The sequence below is a fragment of the Gorilla gorilla genome, chromosome 4, assembly GCF_029281585.2.
Source record: "Gorilla gorilla gorilla isolate KB3781 chromosome 4, NHGRI_mGorGor1-v2.1_pri, whole genome shotgun sequence".
NCBI lineage: Eukaryota > Metazoa > Chordata > Mammalia > Primates > Hominidae > Gorilla > Gorilla gorilla.
Window position 1 is genome coordinate 82,668,847 of NC_073228.2, and position 22,109 is coordinate 82,690,955.

Genomic DNA, 22,109 nt, shown 5'->3' on the forward strand with positions numbered 1-22,109 from the left:
AGGTGGGGCAGGAAGGAGGGAAGGGGTCCCAATGAGGTGGGTTGAAATAAACCAGAATTAACATTCAGGTATCTGAATGTGATAAGGCAGTGAGCTCCCTGTCCCCAGAGGTATGCAAGCAGAGAGAAGCACCCTTGGTGGAGGGCAGTCCAGGAAACTCATCAGGGGCCTGGGCCTCAGGCCTTCCCGACCCCAGACCTTCATGAGTCAAGCCATCCTGCAGACTGCCTTGCTCAAACTCCAGATATAGCCTATCTGGCCATGCACTAAGCAGGAGTAACATTCATGATGCATTTTAGAAGGGGTGTGTGGGGGAGAGAAGCCACAGAGCCCAAGTCCCTGGGGCTCAGCCTGGACATCCAGCTCCCTTTGTTCCTCTCCCAGAAGTGGCTGCGGTGGAAAATTACCCAGAATAGGGGCGCCAGAAGTCACAGGGTTCGCCAAACCACATCTCCCCAAGTAGCCCTGCTCAAGGGTCCACCCAGGACCCACTCCCTCCAGATGAACAACTGCTGGAGAACACAGAGAACAAAGCTGGCTTCTCCTCAGTGCCCCACCCCCACCAACACTCTAGAGGCTGCAGGAAGCTGGTGACTTCCCTGAAAATTTAAACAGCCCTTCCCAGGGAGGGGGTGGGATAGGAAGTGCTGGGTGAAGCCTAAATACCATTTTCTTCAGAGCTAGGCAGGTGATCTGGGTTTTCACCTGCTTGCTGCGTGACCTGGATCCAATACCTCACTTCTGAGTCTCAGCTACTGTATCTATAAAATGGGAATAACCCTTTCTGCCGTCCCTCTGCAGAGGCAGGGAGGGTGTTTTGGAGTCATCATCACAACAGATCTGCCTCACTGTTTTTTGTTTTGTTTTGTTTTGTTTTTTGTTTTGAGACAAAGTCTCTCTCTGTCACCCAGGCTGGAGTGCAGCGGCATGATCTCGGCTCACTGCAACCTCCACCTCCCAGGTTCAAGCAATTCTGTCTCAGCCTCCTGAGTAGCTGGGATTACAGGCGCACACCACCATGCCAGGCTAATTTTTGTATTTTTAGTAGAGATGAGGTTTCACCATTTTGGCCAGGCTGGTCTTGAACTCCTGACGTCAGGTGATCCACCTACCTCGGCCCCCCAAAGTGCTGGGATTGCAAGTGTGAGTCACTGCACCTGGCTATCACTGTTTTTGTTGTTGTTGTTGTTGTTATTGTTTTTAAGACAGAGTCTCGCTCTGTTGCCCAGGCTGGAGTGCAGTGGCACAATTTTGGCTCACTGCAACCTCGGCCTCCCGGGTTCAAGCATTTCTTTTCCCTCAGCCTCCCGAGTAGATGGGATTACAGTCATGCACTACCACGCCCAGCTAATTTTTGTATTTTTAGTAGAGATGGGGTTTTGTCATGTTGGCCAGACTGGTTTCGAACTCCTAGCCTCCAGTAATCTACCCACTTCGGCTTCCCAAAGTGCTCGGATTACAGACGTGAGCTACTGCACCCAACCCGCCTCACCGTTTTTAAATGGGTTACCACATATGTAAATATAATAGCTCAATAAATATTCACTCCATAACTGCAGGAGTTAGGAGAAAGGGAAAGAAGGTAAGACAAGGTCAACAGGAGACCTGCACCCCAGAAAATCCAACCCCCATGGGGCACAGTCCAACGTGGGGGTGGGAGGAATTTACATCTTTGCCACCAAAGAAACAAATCTTTGCCCCACAGCCTGGGATTACCAGGGCAACCCTCAACGTGAGGGTAGGGGAAAACAGGAGAGGGGATCCATTTTTCAGGGGGAACATGCTTGTCTTGGCAGTTTCTGTCCTCAAAGATCCTGAGACCTCCAAACAAGACCCTCGGGCCCCGGTTGGCTGGGGAGCGTTGAGCACGCCCAAGGAACGTGGACACAAGCCCCTCTGTACTGGTGTGCCTATCAGGGGTCAGGGATCCAGCCTGGTCCACGGTGACCCCGGCGGGCAGGTTCGGCACAGTTTACTTGCTGAGCGCTTACAGAGTGTTCAATGCGGTTTAAACCCATTCACTCCTCTCGACAGCCTCAGGCGGTTGAGGCTGTTACCATCCCATTTTACAGATGAGTAAATTGAGGCACGTGGAGCGGGGCGGTGAAGCGACTTGCTCAGGACCTCACAGCACTGCTGCCCCTGATTTTGTCTGGACTGGAGGTAGCCGGAGAGCCGGGGCGGCTCCGCACGCGCGCGGGCCAGGGCAGCGGCTGGAGACCCAGGGGAGCCGGGGCGCAGAGCCAGACCAGCCCCGCCCCCGCGGGCCCGGCGCAGCCAATGGGCGCCCGGCCCGGAGTGGGGTGACGCGGCGTCAGCGCGTAACTCCCGGGAGCCCAGCCCTGGGTCACATGCGCCGCGCCCGTTCTACCCGGGAGGTAGGGAGGGGCGGCGGGGACAGGCTGGGCTCAGCCCCCATGCCAGACACCTGGCCAGGAATGCCGCCAGGTACGCGTCCCGGGCACCGGAAGGGCTAACACGGGACAGCCCCACCCGGGACTGCGTGGCGCGCCCAGAGCGGAGGATTCCTTCCAGGTCACCCAGCCCGGCCCCTGCCCGACCTCGGCGTTGCCAACTGGGAGATAGGAATTCGCATCTCCCCGCTTCCTCTCCAAGCCTCTTAGAGACTGAGAGGCAGCTTCTGTGGGTTTCGAGCCTTTTCGGGCAGGCGTCCAGCACGGGCAGGGCCTCTTCCAGGCCGCTTGTCCTGTCCAGCCATGCCCTCGGTGCCCGGAGCTCAGCGGTGGATGGCGGGGCAGGCACTGGGCAGGAAAACTGGGTTGTCCACTCTAGCCATTGCCTAGGCTACTGAAACCCCTCCTCACTCCCAGAGCCCCCCTGCCCCCCTGCCTGGCCCTGCATATCCTTCACTGCTGTGGGAGCCAAGCTGGGACCTGCCCAGGTTATGGCAGAGGGGCCAGGCTGTGGGAAGAGACTGCTCAGAGCCTGAGTCTCCCCTCCCCCACTTCTCCATCTGTATATAATGGGGTCAGATGACTGTTGACATGGGTGATTCTGGTCCTAGATGACGCTCGTGGTCTCATTCCAACTTGGGCTCTGTGGTGAGCTGGGCGAGTTCTTTCCAGCCCTCTCTGAGCCTCCATGGCCAGCTTTGCCCCTGGAGGCTCACACCCATGTGGGCACCTGCAGGCTTGTCATGAGTCACTGAACACACCCTCCACAAAAGAGCTACTTGAACCCCAAAGATTGCTGCACAGTGAGGGGTGTAGCTCACAAAGGCTGAGGAATACTGATACCTGTTCCCTGGGGGGTAACTGGCTGTTTGAGGAGAGGCCAATTGCATATTGAATGGGGTGAGTCTAGCCAGCAACAGAGAGAGTGAGGAAATCAATGTAATAAGGCCCCTGTGGGCATTGGGTTTACCACCCACTACACCAGTTTACGGATCAGGAGAGTAAAGAACAGAGTGAGACAGTGACTTACCCAACACCTACAGTTAAGCCTGCAACCCCAGGGAGGAATGGGGTGGACAGGAAATGGCACCAGACAATGGAGTCCACTCAATTTCCGGAAGCATCCTACTTACTCCCTAGTGCTGAGAGTAGAGATTTTGCGTCCTGCAATGTTGAGGACCTGGGCTTGGAGGCCCTGGACAGACTCCCCTGGGGTCTGCCCCAAAAGCTCTGACAGGGACTCCTGTAAAATAAACTGATGGAATTTCTGGGTGGGTCATGCAGACCTGTCCAAGGTCTCAGGTTCTGCCCTCCCGCTGCCCCCAGGACCCAAAGGAGACCTTTTTCTTGGAAAAACCACAGGCTCCCACAATGCTTCCCTCAAGTGTGCAGCTTGAGTGCCCTGGGGCTCAGCTATGTGCTCAGAGCCTCCTCTCCCCGCAGGCCCTGGAAGAGAGCTACAACACTTAACTGGCTGCAGAGTGTCCTTGACTCTGGGAATAGAACCAGGCTGCACATTCCCCAAGGTCAGGACTGGAGCAGCCCTGTCCCTCCCCTCTGGCACCAGCCTGGCACACAGCAGGCTCTCAGGAACACTGCTGAAAGCACAAGTGGCCTAGGTGTCCTGGTGAGTCCACAGTAGTGTCTCAGCACCAATCTACTCTCCACAGGGTAGGGACAGAGCTCAGGCCTCTTTCAGTGCCCACATTGCCTGGTACAGTGCTGGGGGCACATAATGAGCCAGGATCTATGCTACCTGTTTAAAGGGACCTGGGTTTGCAGCCCCCCACCCCCACTTCAGAAGCCCACTCCCCTTCTCCCCTGGGTGTGGGAACCTTTATCTCACTCCAACTGGTCAGAAACAGGGCTCTGCAGAGCTCCCTGGAGCCCAGGGAGGCAACTGGCCAGAGGGAGCTGGGTGCCACCCCTTCTGGCTACGACTGGTGATGGCGGTGGTCCCAACACGGCCCCTGCCGTGACCTGACTCCTATCAGTGGGCAGGAGAGCCCCTCCTGAGCCACGCTCCCAGAAGGGCTGCTGCTCAGGGTAGGTGGGGCAGCTTTATCTGCTGGCCATGGAAGTGGTGTCTTTCCTGCCCACTTCATGGACCTGTCTGGGAGGTCTGGCTCTGGGTTGGGTACTGGTTCTGCCACTACTCCCTGTGCAGCCTGGGGCAAGCCTACAGCTCTTTCTAGTCCTCCATGTCTTCACTGGCACAGCAAGAGTTTGGGAAGATCTCCAGGTTCATCGGGGGTTTGGTGAGTCCACCCCGACTTGAGGTCTGCCCTTAAGCCCCAGCGAAGGGATTAAAGGGCCCTCGGCCTCCCAAGCCACTTGGAGAAGGCACAGTTCCCATAGGCTCCCACAATGCACCCCTCTTGACCCCCTGTGCCTCTGGGCCTGAGGGGCCTCCTTCCAGGAGGACAGCTACCTTACAACAAAGGGCTGCAGGTGCCCACCTCCAGGACAAGGGGAGAGGGGGAAGGAAGGCTTTTTAGAAAGGGAGAGCAGGCTGTGGGGATGGGAGGAGACAGGTTTCTTTTTGGGGGAATAAAAATGTTCTCAATTTGGTTGCAGCGATGATTGCCCAACTCTATGGATATTCTGAAGACTACTTAATTGTACACTTTAAATGGGTAAATTGTACGCTATGTGAATTATATCTCAGTAAAACTGTTAACAAAGTGTGAAGTCTACCTGGCTTGGAGCAGCAGTTCTCAAATTCAGTGCCCAGCACAGGCTCTGCAGATGATGCCCAGCCAAGCTGTGGGAGTCCAGCCGAGGGTGGGGGCTGGGGCTTAGAGGGGGTCAGGGGTGGCTCAGGCCTGCTTGCTCAAGGCCTGGGTGCCCTGGGCAAGGGTGAGTGGCCTCCTCCTGCCCATCTGGGACCTGGGGTGAGACCTAGGAACAACCACAGCACTTGGTCCTAGAGCTCTCAGGCAGGTTGTAGCAGGCTTACAGCCACTCCCACCGATGTCACAACCTGGGCCACGCACAGGGATTTTCCTGGCCAGGTAAGGGGCTGCTCAGGCAGCCTGGCCACTGGGGAAGGGTGGACTGAGGGTCCCCATGGCCACCCCTGCTTAAATAAAGCAGGTGGTCAAAACTGGCAAGCCCTTCGGACAGTCGTAGCCAATTCAACAGACCACACAGGCATAATTTGTTCAATTATTTATTTATTGTGGAGTATTTTACATGCAAGAACCCAATTAGAGAGAGGGTATCTGGAAGGAGGGCCAGTGGGGTGGATGGATGCTCTGAGCCTCGGGTGCACTGACCCACCCTCCAGAACCAGCTCTGCCCACAGAAACACATGACAGTGACAAAAACACTAAACTTCTAGGACGAGTGGACAGCAAACGTGACATTCAACACATTCCTCTTTTCAGTAGCCCCCAACAATCCTGAGAATCCTCACAATTAAGTGCAAACTTTAGGAAATAAATATCCGTCCCCCTCTCCGGGAGAGCCTGGAGGTATGGACAGACAGAAGCAGTTCTGACTCAGGGACTGATGGCTGCTCCCTATGGCTGGTGGCCGCAGGGGAAGCCTGACTTGGACCCCACAGATAGGAAGGGCTGGTGACGGGCACTGGGGGAGGCAAGCACTTCAGGGGCTGACAGGCAATGTCTCTGGGGTGGAAACACTTCTCTCTGGGTGGGGAAGGCTGGCTGTAACCCAAGTGGGTGAGACGTCCCCACAGCCAACAGTGCAGAAGCTCCCGGGGACCACTCCAGCAGTGCCACTGGCTGAAGCCAGGCTGCAAGCAAGTGCTCCTCCACACTGCTCTTCCAGAGCTGCCCCAGGGGCTGGGCTGGCCCCAGGTGGGCCCATGGCCTACCCCAAGCCATCCAGAAGGCTGGGCCCAACTGAGTTAGAGATGCGTGTCTGTGGGGGCCCAGGGTGGGGTGTGGCAGCGGGAAGGAGGGGGGCAGGAGCGTGAGCATCGGCAGCAGCTGCCCTGCGAGCATCTGTTGCCCTTGGGCCATGTGGAGCCCTTGCCCCAACTCTCCAGGCTGGGTCCTCTCCTCCCCAGGGGCTGGAGTGACAGCACAGGCCCCAAGACCACCAGGTGGCATGGTGGGGTGGTGGGGGAAGGCTAGTGAACCAAGGCACCATCACTCACATGGAGGCGCTAATAGAAAAACAGGAGGACAGACGGATGGTCACCTTTCCCTCTAGCCCAGGCCAGCAACAACTCCCTGAGGCTCCAAAGCTCCTTGTCCCATGCACGCTGGTAAGCGAGCCAGTCATTCTCTCAGCCTGGCCACAGTTGGCCTGCTCAGTGCCTGGAGACTGCCCATGCAGGGCTACTCTGCGGCAGGCAGGCCAAAGGCCCATGGTGCTGGGGGCCCAACTGCACATAGCGCCATTCTCTGCCGCCCACTGGCCAAAAAGGTAGGCAGGAGGGAATGGTTAGTTTTCACATCTTAGCAACAATGAACGCAGAAAGGGTTAAACACATTCCCAAGAAAATATTTTGACAAAATAAATATTTTAACCTATAATCAGGTATAATTAGTGCTTATAAGGAATCCCAGCAATAATTTAGTGTAATTAAGTATATACTGTATCTGTGATTTCTAACACTCACGGAGAGGCTGGTGGGCCTTGAGAGTCCAGGTTTCCTGACAGGGCCGCGCCCCCTTCCTGGACCAGGCAGCCTAAGGACTGTGCTCCCCAGATGGTGGGGTCTGGGAGCAGAGATCTCAGGACAGGACATCTCGCCAGGGCTAAGCGGAACCCACTCTGGGGCACCGGGGCTATACTTGCTTCCTGCGCAGGCCTCAAGCAAGAGCCCCCTCTACCTACAGGTGGAGCAGGCTACCTCCGGATAGGAGGTGCAAGCAGGCCACCTGAGGGGTGGCTCCAGGCCAGGAAGGCAGGTGACACTTGTCAGCATGGCCAATGGCCTCCTGCCAGCCCATACAGGTCCACCACTCCCTGCTGCCCCTGGGGCAGCCAGGCCTCTCCAATGATGCCCGGCAACCAGCTGTCGCTGGAGCTGGAGCTGGGGTGGGGCAGTTCTGGGAGTGGGTATGAAAAACAGTTTTGCTGGGGGCTCCCCAGGAGGGCGCCTATTTCAGCTTCACGCACTACGGAATCCCTGCTCCTTTCAGAGCCTCCAGGCTCCTGACTTTTTGGGACTCCTGGTTCCATGAGGCAGGGAGGCTGGCTCTTCCCTCTGAGGACACTGGGTCTGGGCTGCAGTGCTGAGGCTGCGGAGCACTGACTGCCCGAGGTCCGGCCGCCCACCACCCGCAGGCCCAGCTCTGGCAGGGCCTCAGAGACAACCCAAGTCACAACCCAAAGGCAGCCAAAGGGCTGGGACCTCTGGGTCCACCTGGGCCATCCCAGCCACCTTTTCTGCAGCTCAAGTGAAGCCAGCTGACTTCAGAAGTCTTCACATTCAAGCTGGCCTCAGGGGGGTCTGTCTTTGAGAAACATTGGGGAGGCAGGGGCTCATCAAGCGTCAGGGAGCAGAAGGCCCAGGCAGGTGTGGCATGTGCTGCCAGAGAGGACAGGGCTAGAATCAGGCTGGCCACTCCACGGAGGAGCTTCCTGGGTGAACCTGAGCAACTGGAGTGAGACATCCCAGCTAGTCCCGCCCTCAGCCAGACAGAGGTTTCCTCTCTGGAGGAAGCTGGAGGGCTGCTAGCCTGGCACAGGGTCCTGGGTCGGGCAGCACTTGCTCTTCACTGGAATAGTTCCTGTTGGTGCTCAGCATGGCCCCCAGCTGAAGTCGCCATCCTGAATGCTCCCCAACGACCATGTCGCTGGTATCTTCTCCCGTCAAGCCCAGCCCCCTTGCCCTGCTTGGCTGGTGGTCTGGGCCGTCCTGCCAGGTGGGAAGGGCTAACTACACCACGGATCAGGAACCTGTGCTGACCTAGGCAGTGCATGCTGGAGGGGACAGGAGCAGACTGACCCAGCGAGCTGGGCCCAAGACACACGGGGATGCACACAGCTGCAGTATTCTCCTTCTGAGCAACAGCAGCCTGGTGAGAGGTGTGGGGCCAGGTGTCTGGCTGGAGCAGGGCCTGGGATGACCCGAGTCCCTTGCCCATGGCCAGGAGACACACCAGTGAGGACACGGGATGGGAATACATGTTACCAGCCCCTAGCTGCTCTGCCTGCCTTCGGGATCAGCTTGGGGAGAGTATAAATTGGTGGCCAGAGGGCCTCTGAGGTGGGAGGAGGCCAGACTGTCAGGAGAGTCTGTGCAAGGAGGCCAAGGCCTATGCCAGGGAGCAGAGCAGGAGCCTTAGTGCTGCCCAGGCCTCTCAGTCACTGGGAACCTCCAAGGATGCCACAAAGCTGTTTGCTGCTGGCTCGAGGCAGATGTGCGAGGCTACGGCAGGCCAGGCCACAGCACTGAGTGTGGCCCATGTGCACATCTGCGACACTTCCCCAGGCAAGCCAGAGCAATGCCTCCAGTGCAAGTCCCTCCACAAGCCAGGACCAGGTGTGTGGGTGTGGGCCTGCAGTGTGTGCGTGGCAGTTTGGTTTATTGGTAGTGTCGTCTCAGCAGCGTGCCACATGGCCACCATCTGCGGGCTGCCTGCTGCCCTCCCAATTGTCCTTGGCCCTCTCCCTGCCCAGGGAGCCGGCAGGGCCCCTCGGTGCCAGGCTCGGCTGCTGAGCCAGCTTGGGTGTGAAGCCTGGGCTGGCAGCTGAATGATGGAGAGAGGGTCAAGAAGGTGAGAGACCCCCCCACCCCCACCCCATGGAGACCCAGCAGAGCCTTCTCAAATGCTGATAAGCCAAACGTCACAAGGTGACAAGTCCAAGGAGTGAGACCAGGCCCATGAGTGCAGCACACCCTGCTCTTCCAGAGATGCCACAAAGCCCCTTCAGGGAGAGAGGGGCCCAGGAGGGCAGAATGCCTGAGAAGGTCGCTGAGCCAGGCAGAGGTGAGCACAGGGCGGGGCTGGGCCTGCTCTTTCTCCATGGGCGGGTGGAGGAAAGACAGTCCGGGTGGTCTGCTCAGGAAGCACTGCCTGGGGCTGGGCCACTCTGCCCGCTCTTCCTGGGAGGAAACATGGGCAGAGGGGCCCGTGGTGGGAGGGGAGAGAGTCTCTGGCTGCAGCTGTCCCTCCACTCAGAGAAAAGAAGTGGCTGAAGCTGGTCCTGACTAGTGGGAGGCCTGGGAGCAGACACGGTGGCATTTCCATGGAGACACAGGTGTGCAGGCCATGTGGAGCTGGGGATGTAGGAGTGGCCAGTGCCCGGTGTCCACGGGGTGCGAGCGGGGACCCGCCATCTGGGGAGGCAAACCACAGAGCTGCTCACAGGGCGAAGAGGGCATCCTCTGACCGCTCTGGCTTCTTCCGGCCAGAAGGGTTTGAGGCTGGGGCAGGAGCCTCCATGGGGGGCGAGGGGAGGTCGGGAACCATTTCAGCAGCTTTGGCTCTTTCTTCAAGGAATTTATCAAACTCTGCAATACAAACCAAGGCAAGGGTCAGGGTTGGTGAGGGCAGGCCACCAGAGGAAGCGCACCCTTCCACTCCCCAGCCCATTTCCTCCTCTAGGGCAGGCATGAAGCCCACCTAGGAGCAGGTGGGTAGGGAGGGGTTCGTGAGCTGCAGTGTGGGGGGAGGCTCCTGGCTGTGCCCAGTCCTCCTGCCCTGGAGGGAAAGGCTCTGGAAAACACAGCCCAGAGTGCTCACCCCACCACTGACCATTTTCCAGATCAGCACTGGGTTTTGTCCATTTTCCAGATCAGCACTGGGGGTGGGGCAGGGTAAGCTGGAGGGGCCAGCTTCTGATTAAACAGGCAGGAACCATCCCACCTACCCCACCCTTGCCCACCAATGGGGGACTGAGGAGATGCTGAGGAATGCAGTGGGGAGGAGGGAGTGCCCCATTTCTATGGGCACTGAGAGCTAGGGAGCAGGGTCCTCTGAAGTTTCCCTCCCTGCGGAGCGGTCTGGCCACAGGGTCTGGCAGACTTGGGGAGAGGAGGACAGGAGCACGGAGAGGCAGGTGGAGTGGGGCAAGATGAGCTTGGGGAGGCAGGATGTGAAGGGCAGGGGATGTGGGGGTGGCCATGTGGGAGAACTAAGACCCCGCTGCTCTCATCCAGCCCATCAGCTGAGGCCCAGGAGAGGCTCCTCCCTTCTGGCTCAGTGGCCCAAGGGTGCTGCTGCGCACCTCCACAAACTGCATGTCTGAGGTGGGCTGAGCACCTGTGGGTCAGGACCAGGGGGCAATCTGCACCCGCTATTCACCAGCTCTGCAACTTTGTGGAAGTGACATGTTCTTTCTGACCTGTTTCCCAATAAGCGAGATAAATCACACTTCCCAAATCAGCGTAAGACCTGGGTGGGACAAAGCCACCCGTGAAGCCCACGGCTCAGGGCCTGGCACCAGTAGGTGCTCTGGCAGCAGGGGCTCCAAGGTGATGGGGGCTGGCTCCTGTGCAGCCTGCGCGGAGGCAACAAAAGGGGGCTGTAAGGCCACTGGCCAGGCCATACCTTCACTTGTGACACCCTCCTCCAGATCATCACCCTTCTGTGGGAGGAGCAGAGAAAATGAAATTAGGGCACTGGTCCAAGCACTGCCCGCCCAGCCACCTCTGTCTGCCCATGGCCACCCTAGGGCAGCACTGCCCAGGGTAGCCTGAACAAAACTTCCTAATTTTCCCTGTTTCCAGATTTCTGTAATAGTAAAATACTGCTCTTCTTATTGGAGAAACAGAAGCTTTGTTTTTAAAAAACAAAAGCAAAAAATTCAAACATGTTTTAGGTTTTGATCCTCCAGAAGGGCTGGAAAGAAAACTCCAAAAACGGTGCAGGCTGGTTCTCCAGCCTGGGCTGGGGAGGGCGGGACCCCACCTTTGGCACTCTTGAGGCTCTAGGGAGAGGCACAGAGCAGTAGCCACAGGGGGCTGAGCCTGAGCACACACAGGGTCACGTGTGCCCAACACAACACCCACTCACTGCCAGCCACAGGGTTTCTGGGAAAACGCTGTTGACACCAATAGCTGGAAACCGCATGAGGCCTTGATGGCTCAGGGCCACAAAGCCCACAGCACAGGGCCTGTCACTCAGTAGGTACTTTGGCAGTGGAGGCTGTGCCTCCAGAAGCCATGTCCTGCAGCCTCCTGGGAGCTGCACCAGCCTCCTCCCGTGGCCCAGATTATATTACCTGCTGCTGGCTCCTCAAGGAGCCATGGAGGCTCTGTGCACTCAAAAATTAAAGTGCATCAGACTTGATTTTGTTTGGAGAACACAGTAGTGTCTTGAGCTCATGGGGTTCCCTGGGGACTGGGGAAGAGCAGCATGTGCAGGGCCTCATTGGGAAGGGGCAGGATGGGGAAGTGACAAAGCCCTGGGCTGGGCTAGGAGACCTGGGTTCCTTCCTGACTTTACCACTGACCTGCTATGTAGCCTTACTGGACACATCCCCTCCCTGTCTGGACCCTGGGGTCCCCCTTAGAAGTTAAGGACCTTGGTCTTTCCTGCCTTGCTTCTGTGAGAGAAGCAATTTCTTTTCGAGGAAGCCCCTTGGGAAAGATGTCCCGGGGTGTGTTCTTCCTCCCTGACACCCAGGCAGCTGCCTTCTTTGGCAAGGCATGTGTTTGGAAAGCTGACCTTCTGGGGAGGAGGCCCAGAGCAGCCAGAGGCCCCAACCTGATGCCTGCTGTCCTAGTGTGGGAGGTAGCCAGGTCACCAGCCCACAGACAGCCAGGCTGACCCTGTGGTTAAAGAACTCAACAGGCTCTTCTGCCTGGGGACAAGGCCCCCTGCAGAGGAGGCACCTAGGAGGTAGATGAGGTGTCTCCAGCTCTGGGGGAGAATCCAACTACCCCATGACTCTGGGCAAGCCACTTCCCAGAGTGCACTTCTTCATCCGCCACCCTGACCCCCTACTGGGCTGCTGAGAGTGAAAGTGCTTTGTAAAGAACAGAGGGAGGGGCCAGCAGTTATCACACGCAGCCACTGCAGCTCTCCTTTCTTGGGACCTGTTGCCATTTTCAGATGCATAGTATCCTCATCTTCTAGCCCTATCTCTGAGGATGTGAGACAATGGGTCTTTGGGGCAGGGGTTCTTTTAAATCAAAAATCAGGAAGGGAGGAGGGGGATGACAGCCAATTAAAAACAAAAGCACTGTGTGTATACTTCACAATTAAAAAAAAAAAGAAATGAAAACAAAACAAACAAACAAAAAAAACATGCTCCCCCTACACTCCCTCCCCCAAAAAACCAAAGCACGGCACATACATCTGAAATGGAAAAGATACTGGGGGGAAGGCAAGTGTGTGTTTTGGAGCCAGCTACGGCTAGGACTGTGTGGGTGAAGGAGGCTGTGCCCAGGGCCTTGCCCCCAGCACAGTTGGCCTCCGCAGGCCGGGAGGCCACTGCAGCACCCACAGCTATGGGCTGATGTCGGGGAGGAGGGGCAGCTATGGAGCTTGCCCAGACCTCCCTTCTCCACTGACCCAGACAGGGGTGGAGCCCCTGCTGATGCTCCCCCAAGGCCTGTCCTCAGAAGAGCCTCTGCCGCTCCACACCCCACAGATGAAATAGAAAAGTCGAGTCTCACCAGGTCGGTCCTGAGCCACACCTCAATGTCGTCCATGACAGATGGCTGCGCAACGGGGATCTATGGAGGCGGCAAGCAGCGGGCCAGGCAGCCCCCACACAGCCAGCGAGGGGAGACAGAACACCGGAACAAAGGATATCATCAACAGCAACCCCAAATAAAACCAAAATGTACACAGAGCAAAAAAACACAATTGGCACGGCACACAGGGGCAACACAGGGCAGCCACGTGTGAGATGGCAGGTGAGGAAAGCAATGAGGTGCAAATGATAAGAAGCAGGCTCCCGGCAGGGCCGGCGGTAAGGAAGGTGGCTGTACGCGTTCTTGAAATGGATAACTTTTTGACTATGAGTGTCCACTCTCACATTGCGGGGCCTCTCAGCCCGGGGCTGCAAAACACCTTCTAACTTCAGGAAGGCGCTGCCATGCAGGCTGATTTTGAACTCAGCCACTATGACAGTCCGCTGTCAAGCCCAACCCAGGGAAGGCCAAGTGACAGCCTGCCCAGAGCGGGGTACAGGTGCTCAGAGGGCAGGGCAGCACCAGCCCCGGGGGGATGCAGGGGGTCTGTTTGCTCCGCTGAAGAGATTTTCAAATGCGTCCTGGTGCATTTCTGAGTGGAGAGGGGAACTGGAGGAGGTGCGTGCTCCGCTGGGCTGGGTGTGGCCTGGTAGACAGAGGTAGGCACATTTTACCATCAACAGAAACACAGCAAAAATGAGGGCTCTGATGACAAAGAGGACTATGGGGCTTTAGTCTTCTTTGTGTCTCTTTAGGGGAAATTCATGAAGCAGCCCTGAAAGCAACAGCTCCCTTTAGTCTCGACCTTTCTTCCCTGTGTTCAATGGCTGGCTGTGCTTCAGGAGTCAAAGAAACCAAGTTCAGCTGAGCACTGGGGTGCAGCAGCCAGAGCCAGGGAGGTGACAGCTTCCAGGCATACTAAGGTGTACCATGGGGTTGCCTGAATAGTCACCTTGCTTGGGCCCCTGTGCCAAGCACCTCAGGGACAGAGACTCTGAAGAATGCACATGGCTAAAAAGGTTTAAGTTGCCGTCAAATATGACATGATAAGAAGTAAACTCCCTAGAAGCCATGTTAATGGAATGTTGGCTCCCAGCCTAGAGAAATGAGGTGATGACCCTTAATCACCTCCTCACCTACCCTGGCTCTGGGAGGTACCCTTCTGGGGCTCACTTGCAAGACCCCTATTTCTATTACAAAAATGCCAGCTCTGTCTATAGCTGGCTTCACCCAATGCCATGATCTAGGGTAAGACTAAAGTAAAAATAAGCAGTAAAAGGAATGCATACCCCAGTGTCTATCAAATGTAAAAAATAACACGACCTTCACAAAGAAAAAGAACAAAGAACACATGTCACCAGCAGTGATGTGACAACTCCAGTCCTGGGGGTTGACACCTGCTGCTGATGGTGGGGGAGGGTGGTTTGGGGTCCCAGGTGGAGTCCAGCACTCTGAGCAGGTGTCTACGATGCCACCAGAGCTCTTCACTCCCTCAGTGAGCTCAGCTGGCCCCTTGCTCTGAGGAATGTGCTCTGTGTCCTAACTTCAGACCCAATGTGGGAAGCCCACAAGAGCACTTTCAGAAAGGCCCAAGCCAGTCACTGATCAGATTAGGAACAGTCTGTGTTGCCCATTATTTCTTTGACTTACTGGGGAGTTAAGAATGTTGAATTGAGCAGGGCACGGTGGCTCACGCCTGTAATCCCAGCACTTTGGGAGGCCGAGGCGGGCAGATCACCTGAGGTCAAGAGTTTGAGACCAGCCTGACCAACAGGGAGAAACCCAGTCTCTACTAAAAATACAAAATTAGCTGGGTGTGGTGGTATGCGCCTGTAATCCCAGCTACTGGGGAGGCTGAGGCAGGAGAATCACTTGAACCCGGGAGGCAGAGGTTGCAGTGAGCCGAGATCACGCCATTGCACTCCACCCTGGGCAACAAGAGTGAAACTCTGTCTAAAAAAAAAAAAAAAAAAAGAACATTGAATTGAAAAGGTATCAGGGAGTCTTATCACCCAGACATGAAACCTAGGGACAGGAGGCATGTGGGTCCTCACTGGGGGGATGGAGGCACAAATGACTGACAGATGTGTTAACAATGCCTAAGGCTGGCACTTCCTTGCCCATCAAAAGGCAGTAGGGTACACTGCTACTCTGTGCTTGCTGGCAGGCCTTCTGCCTTGACACATTCCTAGAACAGGACACACCAGTTATCATGCTCTCAATGACTGTAAGTCAGAATGTGTGGCCTCTGGGAGGACGCATGCCATGCTGAGTCCCCAAAACTGAAGCTTAGAAAGTCAGCAGCATCTCCAGAGAGAAAATGGTCCCACACTAGCGGTTAGAGTGTGCACCAGCCCTTTCTTTACACCTGACCAGCTTTTGTCCACTTAGCAGAAACAGACTAGATATCCTGAGCTTTCCAATGTGTTGCAAAAGCTACAACAAAGACATTAAGGGGTCAGGGGCCTTAAACCTTCAGATTTTTCTTGTAATTGTTTTGTTGCTGCTAAAGAACAAATCCCTTGAGGCCTGGGGTCATACTTTAATTTTCTTCTTTGGGGATAAATTTTGAGAGCCAACATGCTCAGAAAATAAACAATGACACTTAAGAAATTCCTCACCTCCTCAAAAATAACTTCCCAAAAGCTGGCTCATGGGAACCCTTTTCTTCCATGTCCTAGATTTTTCCAAATAAGTGGTATGTTTATGGAATGGCATCCTCCAGACCAAGCCCTAGAGGGCACGCTGAGGACAGTGCACTGGGTGGGGTCCATCTGGGCCCTCACACTCACTGGTGGCAGGACCTGGGGTGAGTCGCCCCTCTCTGGACCCCACTTTCTTCACCGGAGAGCTCCCGAGTTTCTTCTATCCTAAGAAGCCTTAGAGATTTGGGTGGAGAGGCAGGAGCAGGGGACAGAGGCCTGAGCAATGCTTGGCCTCAATTTCCTCTTCTGTGAAATAAGGCGATTGCTAGATTGTATTTGGCTTTCAATTCTTATGACTCAGAAACCTTAACTTTCAGGTTGGTGCTTCTGTTTTCTAATGCAGAAACCCAGGGATGTCAGAAATTATGGAAACTGACTCATTACAATATAGAAGCCACTTGGCCTCAGGGCGTGAACCATGGTGGAGCAGGGTGATGGTTAACAGTTAAGCTTATATAACGTAAGCTTAAATTGACTTTCTTGTGGCCAGACACAAAACCTTAGCTATCTAAACCTCTTGTCCTGGTAAATAAATGCCTTGAGTATTATAACAGGGCAAAGTTCCTTCTAATAATGTAGGTGCTATCAGACTCAGACTAAACATGTACACTGCTTGGAAAATATGAACCAAAGAAACTGTGGGAGGCCGAGGACGCGCTCCTTGTCAGGCTGATGGGAGGGAAGTGGGGCCCTGGCTGGAGGAGGGGGCACTGCGCTGAGTCTTAGGGGACTCTGTTTCTTCCCTGCAGCTTTGGGCAAGTCACCAGGCCCTTGGGAGGCCTCGGTGTCCTCATCCGTCAGACTAGGGGCTGGCCCAGCAGATTCCTAAGAAGGCTGTTGGCTCTGATGTGTCATAGTTTTATTTTTATTTTTATTTATTTATTTATTTATTTATTTAATTTATTTATTTAGAGACAGAGTCTTGCTCTGTTGCCCAGGCTGGTGTGCAGTGGTGCGATCTCAGCTCACTGCAACCTCTGCTTCCCAGGTTCAGATAATCCTTGTGCCTCAGCCTCCTGAGTAGCTGGGATTACAGGCGTGAGCCACCACACCTGGCTAATTTTTTTTTTTTTTGTATTTTTAGTAGAGACAGGGTTTTGCCATGTTGGCCAGGCTGATCTCAAACTCCTGGCCTCAAATGATCTGCCCAGCTCGGCCTCCCAAAGTGCTGGGATTACAGATGTGAGCCACTGCACCCAGCCTGACATGCCATAGTTTCAGCATTTTCTTGGGCAATGATCCAAGCTGAAGGCTGGTCTGAGGGATCTGAAGAAGCGTATGAGTTGGAAGAGAGGGACAGAAAGGAAGAAGACATGTGAAGAGAGAAAAGGAAGGAAGCTAGCAGAGGAATGCCCTCTAATAGAGACTGCTGCCTGAAGCTCAGCCCCTCTGAAGATAGGTAGGCCAGGCTGGCTTAGCTGAGGCAGTGGTTAGACCAGCCCTGCCCATTTTCAAAGTCCACAGACATCTTGGATGTCAGAAGCCACAGGTTTTGATCTGAGTGGCAGGTGAGCCATCCTGCTGTTAGCTGATTCTCACTTGGAACTGCAGGCAGGGGCAGCTCTGCCTCAGGGATCAGGAGGGAGGGTTGCCTGCCCAAGGGGGAGAGGCATGTCTGTCTGGTACTCCAGGGGTTAGGATTATCCTTCCAGAGTAAGAGCCTTGGGGGCCTCCAGGTCTGAGGAGGGAGTCCCGCCCTCCAAACCCAAGCCTGGGTTTTGGCAGCAGCATTCTTTACTAACCTACCTCTGTTCTTGTTTTGACTTAGATTCTCTCACATGAGGATATTTTCCTGGCTGCACCCTGCAAAAGGGAGACACCCCTAGCTGATCACCAGCCAGGAGAGGCAAAAAGACCTCACACTAGAGAGGCCAGGGAGGGACAGCACAAGCCTAGCAGTCTCCCTGAGAGCTGCCCGGCCCTAGCCCATTGACAGGTCTCATTTCTCTTCAACCAGTAATAAGTCTGGTGGTGTCAGTTAACTTCTGTGTTGGCTATCCACACACCTGAGTCCCAGGAGCATAAGGGTTCCAACAGATGCTCCTCTGCAGCTTCCTACAGCCCCATGCCCACAAGGAAACCCACCTGTCCAGTTTTCAATGTAACAAGAACAATTTCTGTAGCTCAGGTGTGCTATTTCCAGAGAAGCTGTGAATCCCTTCCTATGTCACTTCAAGCACCACCCCACTGGGACCAAGTCTAAAAGCCTTTGATCTCACTCAATAGTACAAAAAGTTTCCAAGTAAAGAATTTGTACTCAGGAGGCTTGAAAAGACTCAAGGTTTCTACACTATGGGAAATAAGGCAAAGCAATTAATATTTGTTGTAAAGAAAAAAAAAACAAAACTGCAGTCAGTCAGGCAAGACACCAGGTTAGCTGTTAGTTAGGTTTGTTTCTGGGAAGTTAGAGACTGGAGCTCTACGTGGGACCTGGCAGTGGCAAGGCAGTCTGTGTGGGCAGAGACAGGCACCACCACCAGCTGCCAAGGCCACCCTCAGGGGAGTTTGTGTGGGCAGTATCCTTTTTTGCAGGATTAATAGGCACAAGGGCACGTGGGCTGGATCTTCCCAATGAATGGACATGGTTTCCAGAAACCCTGCTGCAAAGGCCCCCGACATGTGGGCCAGAGGCCAGCCTGTCCCTGAAGAAGCAAATGAGAGGCCTGGGCCAGCACATCTCTCTAAGAATGGGCTTGGGGTCTAGTGGAGGAACCGCCTTCTCACCCAGAGCAGCAGTGTGCTGCTGCTATGAGAGGTGGCAGGAGACCTGCCCAGGCTGACGGCAGAGCTGTGCAGAGGGCACCAGCCCAAGCTGGGTGGCAGGCAGATGCCCCTTGCTCCCACGGCTCTGGGTGATCCTGCATGGCCCAAGTTCCTACTCACTGGTCACGCTTTGCTCAAGCAGGTGGACCCTGTGCTGCTTGCAGTCTAGGACCTGCTGGCCTTTCCTCTGGCCACAGCCTAGCATAGCACACTAGGGGCAGTTATGTATTCCTCTCACCCCACCCCACCTGGAGGGAGAGGCACATGTTTGCACTGCTTTCATCATCTTTCCTTCTCTGCATTCTCTCCAGCTCAGGCTCCACCACATGTACCACAGCTTTGGGCTCTGCTAGAGGTGAAATGGTCATCCCAAGGCATACAGCCTGAGATGAGCTGACCCTCTCTCCATGCACCAGGCTCAGGCCACCTGAACAGACAAGGCAGGAGAGACCCTTGCAGGTCTGTGGGCCAGGAAAGCTCTGCTACATGAGAACTAACTGTGTTTACAACACTGAACTCCCCTGGGCTTTGTTTTCTTTTTATTCTGTTTCTACTGTGTTTGTGTATTTTTTTTTTTTTTTATTTTTTTCGAGAGGGAGTCTCACTCTGTCACCAGGCTGGAGTGCAGTGGTGCAATCTCAGCTCACTACAATCTCTGCCTTCCAGGTTCAAGCGATTCTCCTGCTTCAGCCTCCCAAGTAGTTGGGATTACAGGCGCATGCCACCACACCCAGCTAATTTTTGTATTTTTAGTAGAGACAGGGTTTCACCATGTTGGCCAGAAGGGTCTCGATCTCCTGACCTCATGATCTGCCTGCCTCAGCCTCCCAAAGTGCTGGGATTACAGGCGTGAGCCACTGCACCCGGCCTGTGTATTCTTCAAGAGGTTTCAAATCATTTTGACGGACTTAGTGGATACAAGCAACTATATTATAAAAATCTGTCAAGCCTAGGACTGCCGAATTCACAGGCACTGGGCTACAGGGGGCTTCCCTGACTGGTCAGATGCTTTGAGTCTGTTCCCTTAGAATTGTTCCCTCCCAAGCAAAAGCCACAGTAACTTGTGCTCATCCTGGAAAAGTGAATACTGCCCGGAGCTCCGGAGACAGTAAAAGGAAGGAAAGGACCCTCTCCTCATCCCTGCTAATGTCCCAGACTCTTAAGGCCTGGGGACAGGGAGGTATTTTTGCGACTGGGAATCTGTGGCTTACAGAGATTATGCAAAAATAGGAGGGGAAATTTGGCACCCCTGCCAGAAAGAAAGCATGTGGCCTTGTACTGTCTGATTGACAAAGGCTCGGCAGGTCACAGGAGGAAGACATGAGCTGTTACACAAGTAGGGGCTGGGGTGGACAGCAGGCTTGGCTCGGCTGGTGACTCCTCACCATTCCTTGGGTTATAAGCCAGCTGTCTATGGGCTCCAGGTCAGACTCCCCACCTCTACCTCTCTTCTGGGCCGAGGACAGAAAAGTCTCAGAAAGAAAAGTCACAGCAAGACCCATGAGAAAGAAGTCAATAGCACATATTGTGGAAACAGAAAAGTCACTCTTCAGACGTGATCCTTTGCCACGTAAGGAAATGTGATGCCCTGCTCCCAACCTCCACCCCGGTACGTCCCCCTTATCTGCCTGGAAAAAAGAAGAAAAGTTTAGTAACCAAGAATCCCAACAGGATAACACATACTCATGCCAACTACTCCCGTGCCCTTGGAAAATCTCCAGGAGATCACAGAAGGTTGACCAGAGCCGCATCTCTCAATTACGGCTATCAGGGTTGGGAGGGGGTCAACTTTTCAAAGAACCAGCTTTTACAAAAGCAATTCTACTTTTTTCTTTTTCCTGCATTTTTTCTTTTTTTTTTTTCTCTTTTCTAGTGGCATGTGTATTCTTTTTCTAAACTCTTGAATACTAAATTTAGGTGTATTATTGCCTTTTAAAATATTTATTTGAGATGAGGTCTCACTATGTTGCCCGGACTGGTCTCAAAAACTCCTGGGCGCAAGTGATCCTTCCGCCTCAGCCTCCTGAGTAGCTAGAATGACTTTTTCTTTTTCTCTTTTTGAGATGGAGTCTTGCTCTGTCACCCAGCCTGGAGTGCAGTGGTGCGATCTCGGCTCACTGCAACCTCCACCTCCTGGATTCAAGCAATTCTCTGTCTCAGCCTCCCAAGTGGCTGGGATTACAGGTACCTGCCACCACACCTGGCTAATTTTTGTTTCTGTTTTTTTGAGATGGAGTCTAGCTCTGTCGCCAGGCTGGAATGCAGTGGCACAATCTTGGCTTACTGCAACCTCTACCTCCTGGGTTCAAGCAATTTGCCTGCCTCAGCCTCCCAAGTAGCTGGGATTACAAGCATGCGCTGCCACGCCCAGCTAATTTTTGTATTTTTAGTAGAGATGGGGTTTCACCATGTTGACCAGGACGGTCTCAATCTCCTGACCTCGTGATCCACCCACCTTGGCCTCTCAAAGTGCTGGAATTACAGGCGTGAGCCATTGTGCCCGGCCCTAATTTTTGCATTTTTATTAGAGACAGGTTTTCACCATCTTGGCCAGGCTGGTCTTGAATTCTCACCTCGGCCTCCCAAAGTGCTGGGATTACAGGCGTGAGCCACTGCGCCCAGCCCTGGGATGACCTTTTCTTGACCGACTTGGTTGGATTTGATTTGTAGAGGTGCGGCTACACAATTTTCTCCCATTCATTTATTTTATTTTATTTATTTTTGAGATGGAGTTTCACTCTTCTTGCCCAGGCTGGAGTGCAATGGCATGATCTCGGCTCACTGGAACCTCCGCCTTTGGGTTCAAGCGATTCTCCTGCCCCAGCCTCCTGAGTAGCTGGGATTACAGGCATGTGCCACCATGCCCAGCTAATTTTGTATTTTTAGTAGAGATGAGGTTTCTCCATGTTGGTCAGGCTGGTCTCAAACTTCCGACCTCACGTGATCCGCCCGCCTCGGCCTCCCAAAGTGCTGAGATTACAGGCGTGAGCCACTGTGCCCAGCCTTCCCCTTTTTTATTGTGTTCTTAATTTCTCCCTTGGCCTCGTTTTCATTTCCAGGTCAGCATGGCTTGGGATGGGACAAGGTAACCTGAAATGCTGCAGGTGGGCAAGAATATGTGTAGACACACACAGACACACACAGCCCACATGCTCTGCTGCCCTGTATCGCTAAGGCTGTGGCCATGGCATTGCCCCATGGAACAGCAAACATGAAAAGCAATCTGATGGCCGGGCATGGTGGCTCACATCTGTAATCCCGGCACTTTGGGAGGCCAAGACGGGCGGAGTGCCTGAGGTCAGGAGTTCAAGACCGACCTGGCCAATACAGTGAAACCCTGTCTCTAGTAAAAACACAAAAATTAGCCGGCTGTGGTGGTGGGCACCTGTAATACCAGCTACTCAGGAGGCTGAGGCAGGAGAATCGCTTGAACCTGGGAAATGAAAGCTGCAGTGAGCCAAGATCATGCCACTGCACCCCAACCTGGGCGCCAGAGCGAGACTCCATCTCAGAAAAAGCAATCTGCCTACTGCTGGGTGGAAAACCTGCTGGAGTCATTAGGACCTTTGAAAACAGGGAGCTAGTCCAAGCCACACACACAAAGGGTGAAGGGCGGGAAGTCACTCACATCTCCTGGGCTCAGACCCAGGCCTGGGC

The 22,109-nt window shown here is 54.5% G+C and overlaps 1 protein-coding gene across 4 annotated transcripts in view; it reads right to left on the reverse strand.

Moving 5' to 3' along the window:
* Positions 1-5,573: 5,573 nt before the first annotated feature.
* The window catches only part of TOM1L2 (target of myb1 like 2 membrane trafficking protein), a 127,352-nt gene continuing 110,816 nt past the window's right edge, over positions 5,574-22,109 (reverse strand). Inside the window, exons 13-16 of one of the 4 annotated variants that reach the window (XM_019027115.4) lie at positions 19,838-19,924; positions 12,964-13,023; positions 10,892-10,928; positions 5,574-9,852 (exon numbers count right to left, since the gene is read on the reverse strand). In XM_019027115.4, coding sequence (XP_018882660.1) covers positions 9,704-9,852; positions 10,892-10,928; positions 12,964-13,023; positions 19,838-19,924 — 333 coding nt within the window. In that variant the 3' untranslated portion in view covers positions 5,574-9,703. Of the gene's footprint in view, positions 9,853-10,891; positions 10,929-12,963; positions 13,631-19,837; positions 19,925-22,109 lie in introns of those variants that run through there. The other 3 variants (XM_004042152.5, XM_019027116.4, XM_063706624.1) reach the window with 3 other exon arrangements.